The 16,601-nt window shown below is 38.7% G+C and overlaps 1 protein-coding gene across 1 annotated transcript; it reads right to left on the bottom strand.

The window, feature by feature from the left end:
- Window positions 1-2,843: 2,843 nt before the first annotated feature.
- On the bottom strand, window positions 2,844-14,918 carry LOC135472639 (peptidylglycine alpha-hydroxylating monooxygenase-like). Its single transcript, XM_064752242.1, has 13 exons — window positions 14,690-14,918; window positions 12,415-12,560; window positions 11,800-11,854; window positions 11,141-11,228; window positions 10,687-10,811; window positions 9,059-9,148; window positions 8,775-8,823; window positions 8,479-8,543; window positions 7,926-8,006; window positions 7,407-7,483; window positions 6,523-6,576; window positions 5,791-5,840; window positions 2,844-5,141 (listed from the first exon to the last, which is right to left on the bottom strand). Exons 2-13 carry the CDS (start codon window positions 12,538-12,540, stop codon window positions 4,772-4,774), a joined length of 1,230 nt encoding a protein of 409 aa, XP_064608312.1. The 5' UTR covers window positions 12,541-12,560; window positions 14,690-14,918; the 3' UTR covers window positions 2,844-4,771.
- Between the last annotated feature and the right edge of the window lie 1,683 nt (window positions 14,919-16,601).

Consider the following 16,601-nt stretch of genomic DNA (forward strand, 5'->3'; position numbering starts at 1 on the left):
CGACTCGTGTGAAAGCGGTTTCCAAGCTGATATGGATGTCCTTTTGTGTACAGCTTTGATTTGTGCCTAGCGTCGATCCATTACATTTAATCTGAATTTAAATCTGAGAATTTTTGAGCCATGCTACAGTTTCCAATTCCACATAGAACACAAATGGATATTTTCTGTTTTACCTCTTAATAGTTGAGCCTACCCATAGGCGAGTATTTTCCCTTGCTGCAAATCTGCATCATTCGGTCGAGGGCGATCACGCGGTGGTATGGGTATTTGTACATTTAGCTGTGACAGAGAAGGTGGGCTACCGGGTCCGAAAATGGGTCCATTCTCGTAATCTAGTTTACAATGTAATCATCTGACATGATTGCGGTAGAGAGACACAAAACACTGGCATATTGGCTATTGCATGTGTTTAGCCCTCAACTTGCATGGCTGATCTACGGTACAATAAAGTGTTTCGTGTGTGCTAAAATGCAAAGGATGCCTGGTTTCCTCCCACCATAATGCTGACTGCCGTCGTATAAATGAAATATTCATAAGTACGGCGTAAAAGACGAATCAAGTAAACTAAACATGTAAATAAATCTTTCAGGGAAAATGGAGTTATGGTCAATGGGACTGAATTCGAGATACTTTGCGTTCGCAGTAGTCCCCCCTTTTCCAAACTATGCTTGTGCATAGGTCTATGTAATCGTTTTTAATTTGAATTTCTTTTCTGTATGTTCTTCTGTCGTACTTTGTCTATTGTTTAGCGGTACCCGATGAGATTACAGGTTTACCCCATCTCTGTTAGTCCGTCATGAAACAGTTTTCCGGACTTTCATAACAATCCGTTTAATTGAATTAAAAATAGTTTCATGGTTTGACCATTACAACACTCATAAAGGTAATCTATTACTTTTAATAGACAGTTGTCTGAGTGATGCTATCTGGAATGTATTCCGCTATTGCAGCAGATTATTCAGTTAAGTACAACACACAACGTAAAGATTCTATTAGACTAACAGGATGTTATGTTGAATATGACCGAACATTGTGCTGTAATAACTTAGTGTTAGAAGTGTTAAAATTAACGTAAAACCGAAGAGTTCTACATATCAGTGTCCACTTGCATCTTTATGTGTAGAAAGTGTGCAATTTGTACCTAATGCAACAATTTTTCAAGGTTATTTTGAAGAGTATATTCTGTGAGAGAAACTTCACTTAATAAAAGACTGGCTTCTCAAATAAGCTGTCTTGAATTGTATCAAAACACATGCTGATGGTAGAAAAAAAAAATGAGAGATACAACTTTTTCAGGTACATTTTTGCACGTATATTTACGAGATTATAGCGATTGTTTTGGGGAATCTGACATAGCTTTGTAGTCGACAATTTAAAATCAGTTTTTCACCATTTAACACAGTCTTTACCCCACAATGATTAACTTTCTGGAAAGTTTTTGTCTTAAGGTTGTAGATCTCTGAGCTATCGTCCGCTAGCTGTGTTAAAGTGTCTCACATGACCAGAACATTTTTGTTTCACATTTATACCTCATATTACCGTTACAGAATAAAAACTAAAGGTTTACCCTGTACACTTAATAGATGGAGGGTACAAAAGCATTAGCTGTTGATAGCTCAAGTAGTTGCAAATTTTATTCGGTACGGTTTTACTTGTTCAGTGTTTTATGCCCCATTGCAAAATAAAATACTCTTATGACTACAATCCAAGTTTTGATCCTGAACTCTGGCACCTCTCTTGGTACTTCTGCCCATGATTATAACCTATTTTAGGGGAACTTTTCTTGTCTCTTTTATACTAACTAAAACCGACTTTATTCCTCAGTGGTAAAATGCGTGGAAAACCGCTTTTGGGACAAAGGCATCGTGAGATGACACAATTGTCGTTTTTCACAAACACAGTCGTACTTAACGAGGTGTGCACATCGCAGATTGGTCAGACTGGAGAGTACTTTTTGACAATGGACAACAAAGCGCCTAAAACAAATCGGCCCAAGCAGTGTATACTCTTTTGTCTTTCGCTATAATATGTAACGGTTTCTGTATACTAAAAGCAAAGAGGTAGTTTACAATTGCTGCGTAACATCAGAGCATGGTGTGTGTTTTACACAGCCTGGAAATAACTGGTTTAGGCGGGAAATAATCCCCGTGGGAATAGTCGAACTAAAGAAGACATTGTGGAAGAACTCTGACGAATGGCACACAAAAAATTTGATGGCCAATGCCCAAAGTATTCTACCATTTATGTTCGATGAGGTTTCGTGATCGACTTCTGCTCTTGATGGGGGTGCGGCTGAGGCTTTACGTCAGGAAGTTTGCGGTGTAGTGTGATAGCTTCATTAAGTTCTAACCTTGTTTTCAACTCATAATGGTGTCACCGTTATATATGTATATATGTATGTATGCTTGGACTTTTACATCGTACTTAACAGTTTTTCCGTCATGACAGGAAACCATTTGGCACATATGCCGTGTATTTTTGTGACAGGCCGCTCCCATCACCGTTACACAAAAACATTCTTCAGTACGGCGTTGCATACCAGCCAAGTAAATAAATGTGCAAAGATTTAAGGATCTAGATAAAGCCTTGCTTTAACTGAAGAACATCTCTGGGTAATTTAATGTATGTTGGAGCCTTCCGCCGTCACCATTTTACATTCTGCATCAATTCTGTACTTCGTATACTTTGGTGGTTTGTGGTATACGTCGTTTTGGGAATTGGGCTTTGCGGTTATTGACCTGGAATGCTTATTGGTTGACAGCTGGTACACGAATGTCTGTTCGACGCATAGATTCAAGACTGACAGTGACAAAAGGCAAAAACAATAACACCTGATAATCAGGGTCAAAACATCACGATATTTATTGAATCTACTGTCAAGAAAAATATAGTGTTCCATCTCTTTCACCTTTGATTATACAAATTCTTGTAATTCACATACTCCTCGATAAACCTTTACAATTTAACTATTAACAAGTCATAAATCTGATATTTACAGACCAATAAATATTCATATTTAATATTATTTTAAGATCTTAAAACTAATGCTTCCAATATCACAAGACAGAATTGAGAAAACAATATTCAGGTATCGCGCACGTGCTGAAGACGGTGTGGAACTTCAGAAAGGTGGGTGATATATGCTTTATATGCATATGCTGTAAACTCTTAATGTGTAGGCCTAGAAGATATATATCAGACTGTCAATAAATACAACTTTTTTCCAACATCATCTGTTGTCACCTGACTTTTATTTTCAAGATATTTGAGGTTATTTGAATTACACTATGCACATATTGAAATTACAGGATGTTATCTCTTTATGTGTTGTCATGGAAACGTGTGTTATGTCGATCGAAGGCCACATCCATAAATGAATGTAGATTATCTGAGCCACAAGCACGTCCGGGATTTTATAGAAAATATCCGGTAATGAGAAAAGCAGGGGGAATTGTTAATATCTGGTAATGTAATTTAATCTTTAGATCTTTCACGTACGCAGTACGTTTATTTTGCTGTGACAGCTGGCTGTTCAACGTAACCTTTCGCTGCACCTCTACCAAGCCTTGTGTTAAAAAGATCGAGGTAGTGATGTAACCAAACGTCTTCTATTGACCTCCCTAAAACACTGTAATACGACGTAGAAAGTATGTTGATGACACTATCACCAAGCCTTGAACGTGTATGGGTATGTGTTGATTGACGTTGTGAATTTGTGCTCATTTGTAAATACCGGCGCCTAAAGGTTTTCACAAAAAAATCCAAGCAAGACGGGTCAGCGGAAGCACTATTGTGACAGGAAGTGACGTCACGCAATACGACACAACACGAGGAGCAAGAAACGCAAAGAAGCATGACAACAGAAATTACAGCTGTACACATACTATCTTTTAACAACTGTGTGATTTATTTATACCTGATACACGTCATTAGACAGTGCGGAATTGTATGGCATTTAAATACGTGTGTCCACCATATAATACCGCTGACATGCAGAGTTTATGTCCGGTACCTAAGCCTACGATTTTAATTTTCTTTTCTTTTGCAGAGATAAATCCGGGGATTAGTTATAGTCTTCATAGACAAACGAAAAATACTGCGTAAAACACATGTAAGGAGAAATCACGCTTTAGAGCGATACTTGCGTGTTCACGCGTCAGTCCTATCATTCTGAATAAAATTCACGCGGGATTTCGCTTTAGGCTACATAAACGGCATCCCAATACTCCTTTATCCCGGATGCAATTACACAAATGACGGGGTACCGTTCCAGAAACCTTTGATTGAGGCTGTAAATGACGGTCTTATACAATCTAACATTTTCTAACCATACAGGTTGACGTTTTTTTTTAAGTTTTCACGTCCTGGGCTGAGTTCCTGCGGCTAATGAATGGCCTTCAGTATTCCAGTGCGTAAGAATGTTTGGCCAGATTGGAATTAAGCGATTGTGGTACCGTTCACTCCAACCGCCATTGTGACAATACAACTGATCAGTACAAATGTGAGATCAATTTTGCCAGAAAATTAAGGTCAGGAACGTTTTTGTATGATGATTCAGAATCAAATATTGATTTGATAGAACTGAAACGGTTTATGTGATTATTGATGCATCTGAGTCTAACATGAGAGTGCTTTCAGCTTTTTCAGCATTCTCTTTAAGTTTTGTCAAACAATGTTCTCAACAATGAATGACTTTAGAGAAATTTGGTAACAGCCATCCCACCCACCAAACCCAAACCCGTAAGCACATGCCCGATTTTGGTAAGTTCCATTACACACGTCGTGGGTAGAGGTCATAACTGTCATCTGTGTACAGGTCGTCTTCCCTCTGGCTCTGATATAGCTCCTTGAGTAACTCCTCCACGTTGGCCTCGCCCAGAGATTCCACGAGCTGATCGATACTTGTCTCTCCGTCATTACCCTCACCTCCGAATGACGTCTGCCGCAGCACCTCACTTGTCCCTGGCACCACGCTGGCTGTCTTGGGCACGGCGCCCAAATTCATCTCGTCGGCACGATCAAAGTCATCCCAGTACCAGGTGTCGGGTCCGGCGGAGAAGCAGTAGTCACGGTTCATGATTTGGTCGCCATTCACGTAGTACATGATATAGAAGTTGCACATCTCGTCATTCTGGGTTGAGCTGAGGACACGAGCAACATAACCGAAATCATGGCCAAGTATCACGACACAGTCTTACATTTAAGTTTGATTTTGTCTTAGCTTCAAAACAATTTATTGCGCTAAAATTTTGACTTACGTTAGAAATTAGTCTTGGACTTTCATGACAAAATAGAAAATAACCATTTAAGTTCAAATATAAGCTTAGGAACAATACCTCGATTTAACATTAAATTTAACTAGGATCTAAGACAGCTTCGTAATCTTGGGGTCAGAATGATGTAGCCAATTTGTGAATTTGTGATGCCTGCTATGCTTGTTACACTGATGAAACAAACTTGTTGACCCACTTATCGGCGATAATTGTTCTCGCCGGATCCAGTCAGCCAAGGGCCAATAAGATCGTGGGCTCGAATCCAGCTCCGGTTGATCTTGCTACAACTTTAAATCAGGATGTGTGCCAGATATTTGGCAAAGGGCGATGGTTTACTGTCACCCACAAACCCGACAGTGTGAGTCAAAAAGTGCAGCTTTAAAAACAATTAACAATTTCAGAAATAAAACCGATTTCTGCTTATTCAGATCTGAACGAGAATGTACCCATGTCCATGATATAGAACGATAGTCAGGAGATAATTGTGTATCATCTCTATGACATGACATGTACTTACCCAATTCTGACTTCATGGTCCAAGTCATTCTTCATGGTACATCGAGCCGCCTGCACAGACAGAAATTAAAATACAATGACAACAAAGGTCTGATATACATATCACTAAAGACGTACAACACAGAGTAAAACCAATGCAGCGATGACAGTGTAATAACTGGCAAGTGGTCACACGTAAGGCGTGAAATACGGTCAATTATCACTTCACGCATTTTTGTATGTATGTATGTTTGCTTGGGGTTTTCCATCGTGCTTAACAACATCTTCTTGTGGCAAGGCGAGTTTATGCCGCCAAAGTGTTGCCGCCATTGAAGTATCATGACAAGACACCGGACATGACACCCCACCTACTCCCATTATACTGACTCCGAGCCAACCACACCTTTTTTCGAACCAATCCTCTAAAGGTGAGCAACAAAATCATTTTAAAAGTCTTTGATATGACCCGAGCCGGGTTTGAACCCGGGTCTCCCGCCTTCGAGATGGACGCTTTCATTATTAGACCGCCGAAGCGATCTGATGCATTTATGTGGATGCAAAAACATTAAGAGCCTTAATGATTAGAACTAACATGGAAACAACTAAGATTTCCTTCATATATTTGATGATGACTGGCAGCGCGTGTGCCCAAAGTGCAGTGGATATTAGTGCATTACAACTTTGGGTTTCGTCATTACAATTTAGCTCCCAAATAAAAACAGAAATACAGGCCATAAAGTGTACAAGATCTTACCAAGATGTCTCCCTTGCTGACGTCCATGTTAGGTGTGGTCGCGTTGTAGAACATCTGAAAGCAAACAGAAACAAAATCAGGTTAATTCTGCTAAAATCGTCCTCAACCTGCAACTAGCGTCAAGACTGAAGAGTTAGTACCTTGGAATGTCTCAGTGAATATTCTTTTCAACACTGGGAATTCTCCATATAGGGTATCTTAACCTCTGAATATCCATAAGAATGGTTGAATTGATATTTAAGCCTAGGAAGTTAGGAAGCATCACTCAGTTGCAGTTCGGTATCCTACAGTCGCTTGTTGGAAATACTTGACTCTTTTTACAGAAAAGAAACCACTAAACGTGAATAACAGATCGTCGATGTGTGGAACGAACCGTTTTCATGTGAGATTATATCTGACTTCTTGCTCACAGCTATCTTTCTGTTTCGCTGTTAGGTGTACTCTATATGATTTAGCGTTCTAGGCCGTACGTGGGAAGGTCAGAAGAAATTCTGCATTCTGGACACATTTGTCAGAAAACTCCCATGCCATCAATGAGATTGAACTAGTAAACCAGCAAGTCATTGGTGTGACCAGAAAGGATATACATGTAGTTAGGAGACATGCAGAGCAGTACCGGCAAACGAAACACATTAGGCCAGACCATGTGCAAACTATCGATTACTTCCTGACGTCCAGGGGCCAATTCAACAAATGAATTTCTAAATTATATCAAAATCAGAATTTCAGTTGTAAAGCTTATTTTTCATCCACAAATATGTCAAAATTTCAACATTCATTACCAACAATGAGGTATTGTGACGAGGTCTTTAATTTTGACGTAAGAAAAGGCTTTGTGGAATCGGTTTCTGGCCACGAGGAAGTTAATTTGGTCCTTAACTTACTTGAGGCAGACGTGGGTTTTGGCGGCCAATCTCTGTCCACTCACCGTCCCGGATCCTGTACCCTGACACCACTTTACCTGAAGGAAATATACACTAGGTCAACACTACAGAAAGGCTGAAACTTAAGGTCAACTTTTTATTTGTTTGTTTTTTGTTTTACCTTTGTCAACTATGACCACTCTAGGCAAAACAATTTTTCCTACAGCCCAAATGTCAGATGCATCACTAAAATGGCGTAAAAATTGTAAGATATTGCTCCAAAACAACATTTGAAGTGTTTAGAGATCAAAGTTCGCGGTGTATAGATGTCAAACGTTGACAGACTACACAAAAGGCAACTTTCTATGCGAGTAGTACAGCGTTTAAGAAAATTACAATGTCCGAACTGTTATATTGAAATTCGTCTTGAGAGCAGACTAAAGAAAAGGTTTTCACGCACAGTGCGATGTTCTAATGAATTGCAGAAAACATGGAATAAATAATGTCCAATATTTAAATACGAACTGTGTAAATACTTACCGAGTTGATGAGTATGGGTCCTGAAGGCAAATGGCACGATGTCGAGGTCATCCATGAATGAGCAGGCACTCTCCATGTACACTGTTCAGATACAAATACCTGATTTTAGCTTTTACCTGACAACCTACAACGTTTGACTTTCAAAAACTATAAATTCCTTCCAGAATCCTCGAATTCAAAATTATACAATGTTAGTTTTTATAAATTTAAATTAAATTATGATTCCTCTGGGTTCGGTTTCTTATTAAAATAATGGCCGCAGTCATATTGTATAAGTGAAATATTCTTGAGAACGGCGTCAATTTCCAATCAAATCAATAAATATATATTGACAATCTAAACTTGGAGTTCAGACTCCGTGTTATTCCTAACCAACTCCATGTACACTGTTCAAACATAACTAATAATGACCTTTCCAAAGAATGCTCTTTGCCATGTAAATACAAATTATCGCATTCGTATATGATCAAGACAAAATCAATAACAGAACTTGTGTAATTAATTTAGGACAGCCTAAACAGAATTTACAAGCTTTTAGATCCAGTTAACCAACCTGTGCTATGCTGTGGAATGCTTCCCATCGTCCCCAGAAGGTAAACTCCAGCACGTTTCGGCATGCTGAAAACAGATGAAATTTCTTCAACATTTCCTTCATTGATAGTACAGATTATTCACATCAGATGAATGATGTGATGAAAAGCCACCTACAGTTAAATCACAAATTTGATCCAAAGCAATAATATCGTCTGTGACGGATCTACTGATCAAGCCATTCTTTCTAACGGTATTATTTATATGAGAGTTTCACTTTAAATATGTCTGAAACAAATAAGATCACTGTCCACTTACGGTGTCTTCGTGGTTACCAAGGTAATGCCAGAGTTATCTGTTTCGCTCTCTGTAACAGACAAAAAGAAAAACAACACATGTGCATGAGAACGATGCATGCGCAGTTTAAAAATGCTTGTTATCCTAAAAAAACAGCAACAACCTCCTATAGATCTGCTCGTTGGAGCTGGAAAAACTATTTTATGGTAACTGACATATGTCTTTTTTGCTATTATCGGAAAATGTTGGCACTTAGATATAATTCTCAGTCACTGTATTCAAATTGCGTTATAAAGTATACTTACTGGGCGGCAGAAACTTATCGACGTTCTTGTAGTGCACCTGTAGAACCAAGTAATTCACGTTTGTGTTCCCACCCACTTTAAACGCCACACCTGAAACAATATTCGAGATATAAGTGACATGAATATACTGTCTATAATGTCAAAGGTTTCCCGCCTAGATCAATTCAGTATACTTAACCTTTTGCTATCTCAATTATAACCTGCATAATCGATGGTCTTCCCAAAACAAGGTAAGAGTCAATCCGCAAGTCTAGTGCAGATTGGATCAATAAGATTGGCATTGGGCCAAATTTAATGGGTTATTTTAAATGGAACTAGTTAACATAATATTTTTAAATTCAGTTTACAGACTAACATAACGTAAATATTGTCTAGGGAACATTTAGTGCCAAAATAAATTCGTTGGGGAATGCCTGTAACAACTACATGTATATCCAGGCGGAGATAAAGCGATCTTTGGCGTGTTATATAGAAATTGTGTGTTACTGAACAACCTGAACTCAGTGATATTGCCAGTATATACATATGTAAGGTACAACATGAAATACATGTATGTGGTTTTCTGAGTGGTATGACTATTGTCAAGCCTTCATTCTGACTACTAGCAAATTAAGTCGCATGACATTTCGAATTCATTCCTCGCTGTTTCTATTACTTTACAGGTACCCATAAATACGACCCTCGATATATAAATGAAATACAGCGTATTTCACCATAACCGATTAAATAAATAAATCAGGTAATTGGTACGTTATTTATTCTCCACGATGTCGGTCACGTACAATGGTGAATAGACTACAAGATGTTAATGCACAGCAGAGAATGATCCTTTCTTCTGTTAAGTCGCCTATGCCATCCGTACTCTTTTGTGGTTTCATGTAATAGTCCAGGTTATCGATGTCGTGATGCTCGTCAGCCTACTAGCCGATATACACGCTCTGACATGTCACACTGATGACAGAAATAGCTGCATCGTAGATGGATATTGACTGGCTGGCCAGAGACCAGCGTACGGTTAGCTTGATTGGCATTAAAATACACAACACGTCAGTATGAAACGTTGGGAAGGCTTTAATTGTTAAACATCGAAGATACCACATGAAACAGGCAAACTAATCTATTTTTCATTTTTTACATTTCCATTCAAGATGTCTATCAATAACGATGAGGTAGCATTAAAAAGCTTAGTTATAACTGATTCCTGTCAAGCCTGATATCATTCGTTATTTGGGGTAGGAAAACGATATCACATCTCCTTGTTCAAAACGTCAGTATGATATACGATATTTCTTCAGATTTTGCATATTTACTGGAAGGCTAGTTACTTTTATCGATATATTTTTCAGTTCGCTTAGAGCTAAATGTTCCATGTTTACTTATATGTAGGCTGTTTAAAGGATTTTAAAAGGTTTTAAATTAAATCCAGCTTTATTTTCATGTTGGTTTATCACATGCGTTAAGTGTGGACTACAGATGGCAAGAAGTGGTGGTCAATTTGGAACAAAGGAATTCCATGCTCCCCTAGAGTGTACCTTTCATTAAGTTCACTGGATCGTGAAAGTCTTTTGCTAGAGATCCAACATGACAGCGAGTGCAGTTCATCTACACAATATTAACATAACTCTTACCCTGGGGCAGATCTAAGCTCGTGGCATCCATGGCCCAGGCGTACAGGATCTTGGAGCCGGATTGGCAGGTCGGTCCCAGCTTAAAGTTCCCTGTGTTATCACTTTGGGCCATCTCTCCACAGTTCCTATTAACATAAAGAATTCATGCTCTGCTTATTAACCTCTACTAACATACAAATAAGCTGATCTTCAACAACGACATGCACAGTCGAGACATAAACAACTTTCAGATAAACACAGGCATGTCAATTTATTCAGGCTAAAGCTGATATACGTTATTTTAAAATCAAGTAGAAAAATGACATTAAAAGTACTCAGTGTTATTTCAGTATTATTTTGCATTAATTTATTTTCTTAGTTCTTCTGAAGTTCATACCTTTACTACTTTGAGAATGGAGAAAAGTGTATATTATGAGAATCACAAAACGCTGTCATTTGTATAACATGATCTTACCATACGGCAGCATCATCGCCGGGTTCTGAACAACCGTATAGCAACATGTGATGTGCAGTTTCCATCTGCGCATGCGGCACAAACCCGGCTGAAAACAAAATGGATAACATCGTACTAGCCAACAATTATTCCACAGTTCAGTTTTCTAACATGGGTGATAATTTGTCAAGATTTAGTAAGATGTCGTCATCTTTGTTTTATACATGTACGTTGGTCCAAATCCCAGAACAAAATGCTGCTTATCTGGTGGCATTTACTGTAGTGAATATTACTGAATAAGATTTACGTGAAAGTGCCTGTCCATAATCAATTGATCATATCAGGACACTATATCAGAGCCGACATTCGAATAATGCTGCCTCACTTAAACGCTATGTAAAAGACACCAAACATAACACTCCACTCTGTCATAAAATAACATGAGACTGACTAGTACTTGGTTTATCCAACAATGCATAAGTACCAAAATTTATAACTTTTAATATCGACACTACCGTGAACTGAACTATCAGTTACAAGGTAGATACATTAACACTCGGCTAGAGCAATATGGCGAAGCTTAACGAGGCCTTGGTTTTCTCACATAAAGTGTGTTAGTAGGGCTTACTTATTAACCCCTACCTTATGTCAAGTATATAATTAAGTGTCTCCATACTCACTAATGTATGTAGCTGTCTTGTTCATCTTTATAGAATGACAAAGATAAGTATCGGGCTGAAATAGAAACGTATATATATATATATTTATATGTTAAAATGGTTTCGAAGACACAAAAAGCATATATTATGGTGTTCCCATTCGAATCGTTATGAAATCGTTATGGCTGGTGATGTCTGGAGCGGAGGAAACAAAGGAAATCCTTCATTCTGATCTGATAGTCGTTTAACGTTGTTCTTACGTTTACATCAACCATTATCCCTAAGAATAAAACAGCGTTCAATGTTAATTTTCCTTTATTTTAAATATGTGTTCAACAGAATCTAATTTCTGCTAGCATGCGGAAATGTCATCCCCTCCCCAAATAGATGGTTTGCATTATCTGGTTTAACAACCATATTGGAGTAATGTTGTCCTACCAGCCCATGTCAATACCCATCCAATGTAGTTGGATGATTAATAACGTCACGTGTAAAGTATTTATGTCTCAAATAATCGGTCGATTTATCACAATACCATCGGTCAGTCGAATCGGCTTTATACATTGCAAGAAGCATTCAGCAAGCCGCTTAAACAAGGGATTTTTGTTACGTGTGTACAGCGAGACAGGCTCTTACCACTTTTGGCTGAACATCTGGCATCAGTAGTTCGATGTTGGTTTTCTTGGTGGGTAACGTCACGGCTTTGCTACTAGTAAGCGTCCAACAAGCCACCTGAAGGATGGCAAGTACATAGAGGAGCATGGTGCCAAGTTGATGACTGTCTGGAACAGAAAGGCAAGGTATTAGCACACAGCACCTGTTAATTTGCACCTGTCAATGAACGCCTGTCAGTCTCAGCTGAGGATATTATATTACCATTTGTGACCCCTGCACCTAGCAGGTTAAATCGAGTTATTGCTGTACGGGTGGTAGGAATTTCCCTCATAAACGCTTACAGGTAGATTTCTTTGTATTTGTAGGCCACAATTTCAACATAAATCACCAAATCAAAGAAATGAAAAAATAAATGGATCAGACAGACCACAGCCCAACCACATACAGAGACATGCGCAATATAATACACAAATTATATATATGTAAATTATTATTCTGCCAGCTGCACTTCAGTACGGTGAAACTCATGCTGGTTCGAAACCATCATAACCCCTATAATTATTACGATTAGTTAACCATGAAAAATACCATGCACTCACATATCGCACAAGCTGTTAACAAAAAAACGGAATAGGGTTTGTTACATGTCTTTAGACCTTTTTATGGACGGTTTACGAATATGGTCAACAGATCTTGATACAATGGAGTATAGTGGTAAGAATTCCACATAGGTACCAAGTGAAACGTTCTCTAGGTACTCAATGGATTCCCCATGAAGAAGAAATTCGAGTTTAAAAAATTGACTGAATCTGTAAATTGATATACATGCACGTATTCTATAATCTAGTATTTTGGTACGAACGTGTACTGTAGTGGTTTTAAATCTCATATAACAACACTGTTACGGTGACAGAAGAAATTAAATAATGAAGTGTTGGTATCTAATGGCGTGAAGGTCTGCTTAAAATGCTAACAAGGTCTACATGATGCCTGCAAACGTGAAATGTTCCTGATCACGATAATGTGATCTCAGAGATCATTACACAGCGATAAATTTTATCTGTAGTACATAAAGTTTTATCATCATAGCAAGAGGCCTTCATCATGAAATGTCAACAACAGTATTAAGGTAATTACCATCCGTAAATTTATTACAAAATCTACGGACATATTCATGCATGGGTACATGAAATACACACAACTTTACGGCGAGGTACATGACAGCCGAATGTAGAATATATTGACGCATGTTGCTAATGGTAGTAAATTTTGAGATCTTCATGAAGTACACGTCATTCCAATTTTTAAGTGCTATGGCCTACATGCGTTTTCCCAAAAAATCGTTTGGATGAAACCTCTTTCCTCTAACTTTAACGTACAATATACTTAGTTCAGTCACATAATTGACCTTATGGTGGGTAAATGAATGTGCTTTGTTTTTACTCCTACAGACACATCCATTTCAGGGTGACTCTATCTTGTTTACATTAAAGTCTACATGGTACATAAGTAATTTGGCTAGCTAGGTGTTTCTGTCACTGGAAGTAGATGTCACGCTAGATATGATATGGCATTCAGTAATACTTTACAGTCTAATGTTTACGTTGTGTAACTGAACAAATCTGCAAATGACATAAGGTTACCTGTGCAATATATCGGCTCTGTAACCCGACATGTACTTGTATTTACATAGAAAAGTATCATGCGCTTGTGTTGTCTGTGGCCATATACTATTCATGCAGTTATCACGTTATGCATTATTTTAGTGTGTTCTGGGTGGTAAACGACCCGCCATTTCTACATACACAATCCATAGAATAAGTTATGATAGACAAGCGTTTAAACCATACATAGATACAACCTGACCTTCTCAAGCCTAGGTACATAGCTTTGTATATAACCCAGGATTGACCCACATCCCTGATCGGACTACGCAACCACGTGGAGATATTTAATATTTAAAGCACCAACACCCACTCCTCCTTGAACAGGTGATAGGTAGCATATGTACCGTTATATATTAATTAGGCTTTGCTTTACACATCCAGTCCTAGACGGATATCTGTTGCCGGTACTATGTGTTCTATATTAGACTCCATGTTAACCATTTGCCACCATACCAACTAAAACAAAGCCTAAACCTGTTCAAAAAAAAGGGTTTCGTTTGGTTATTACATGTATATGTAAGAGTCTAGCTCACACTGACAGAATACAAAAGAATTAAAGGCTATAATTCCATCAACTACCCTTCACATATAGTAACTATAAGCACAGAGAACCGTTAACGTCCACTTACCTCTATGGAAGCCGCCTGACCACACAGCTGTGGTACAATTATCCTTTCTAGACCACAGTTCTTATCCGGATTGCACCCGTTTCTTATCTAAACGTATCCAAATAAGGTTTATCGTGACGCAGTGCTAGGGAATCTACGTGCCTAAATGCGTGTAGGCTTTTTGTCTCCAACACTCTATCGCGCTGTATTCGGTGTATACACACAGGGGTTATATCTCAACAGATATAAGCTGTAATGTATGCTAAGTAATGCTGGAATCGGCTAAAGCAACGTTACAGTTCCTCCTCTACCCATCAACCCATTGGGTCCAAGAGAAACTGACGCAGGCCATGTTACCCCAGCAACCAATACGGTTATTCACTGAGCCCAGAAGCCGTGTTAGTTTGGAATCGCCACATCAGGCTCTGGCAGGATTCCACGGGAGTAAAATCAATACTCTATAACGGCTTACAAGCGGGACGGGACTGAGCGGTTAGGACATGAGAGCCACAGACACGATAACGTGCGTGATCTAGTTAGGTAGTGGACAAAACGATGGCTTGGGGATGTGATATAATGGATTGTGACATAATGTATATAGGTGTGTAATTTTATGATTTCCCATGGATTGATTAGGCTATATGTTGAACCCAATCCATCAGGCATCGTGTTTTGCTGGCCTTTGCTTGTGCACATGCAACACCTTACCCGTTCATATGTACCGATATGCGTTTTTGGTTAAAGGTGGGGTGCCCTAGGCTTTTGGACGATCGCTCAGCACTGTTGAAAAAAGGGAATATCCACTCAAGATCTTAACGGCAAGCTATGATCTTGAAACACGACGCGTTATTTTTTTAAACCTTTACTTACATTTATTTAACTAATCCGTGTTGAAGAAAAAGGTACATACTGTGCTTTTTTATGAACTGCTTGTGTTTTATTGTCGGTTGACAAATACTGACAAGGAAAGTATCTACGGTTTTCATTTGTTTCTGTGTTTTTCAACAGTTTTCCCCAGCAAACTTTTACATGCTTTTAGCACAGAGCTCTTTTCTCAGGATGTGTCACTTCAGTAGAAGCCGTTACTTACAATACAATAAAAAGAAAGCTTAATTGTCAGCAAGACTACACCTGGTAAAGTGAACTAAACCTGGTCAGCAGGACTACGCCTGGTTACCATGAATACAACCCGTTACCATGACTACACCTGATTACCATGACTATACCTAACCAACAATTTCATCAATGTGATGTTTATTTGATTTATTTAAATATTTGATTGGTGTTTTACGCCATACTCAAGAATGTTTCTCTTATACGACGGCGGCCATCATTATGGTGGGAAGAAACAGGGCACAGCCTGGAGGAAACCCACGATCATCCGCAGGTTGCTGACAGACTTTCCCACGTACGGCCGGAAAGGAAGTCAGCATGTGCCGGACTTGAACTCACATCGAGAGGTTCCTGGGTCATTACGCTGCGCTAGCTCTTTAGATAACTGAGCGATACTTATTTGATTACAGCCACCTGTTTGTTTCATTTATTTAAATGTGGGAATTCGTTTATTATCAGTGTACATGTATCAGTATGCACCCCGCGTGATTCCAAAGCTCCGCCCAGCATGTTTTCTTGTGAAGACTTACCCTACAGCAATAAATACTTTGGAACTAAATCCTTTGTTGAACTCAAAACACTACCTATTTCGCCAATCTGTCATCTAAATAATATAAGGCTTTTTGATACTTCAGTTAGCACATTCTTATACACACTTCAAATTTCAAAACTTGAGTCGTCAAAACAGGTTTTGTGGAATTTGTCGCATAGCCCTTTTCCCACACAGAGTACATGAATATTGTATTTAAAATGCGCTAAAGACCTGAGACAGATTTCTGGAACGAGTAACAGTGTCAGTTCATACAAAGTATAGTATGCA

Source organism: Liolophura sinensis, chromosome 8, assembly GCF_032854445.1.
Source record: "Liolophura sinensis isolate JHLJ2023 chromosome 8, CUHK_Ljap_v2, whole genome shotgun sequence".
Lineage (NCBI taxonomy): Eukaryota > Metazoa > Mollusca > Polyplacophora > Chitonida > Chitonidae > Liolophura > Liolophura sinensis.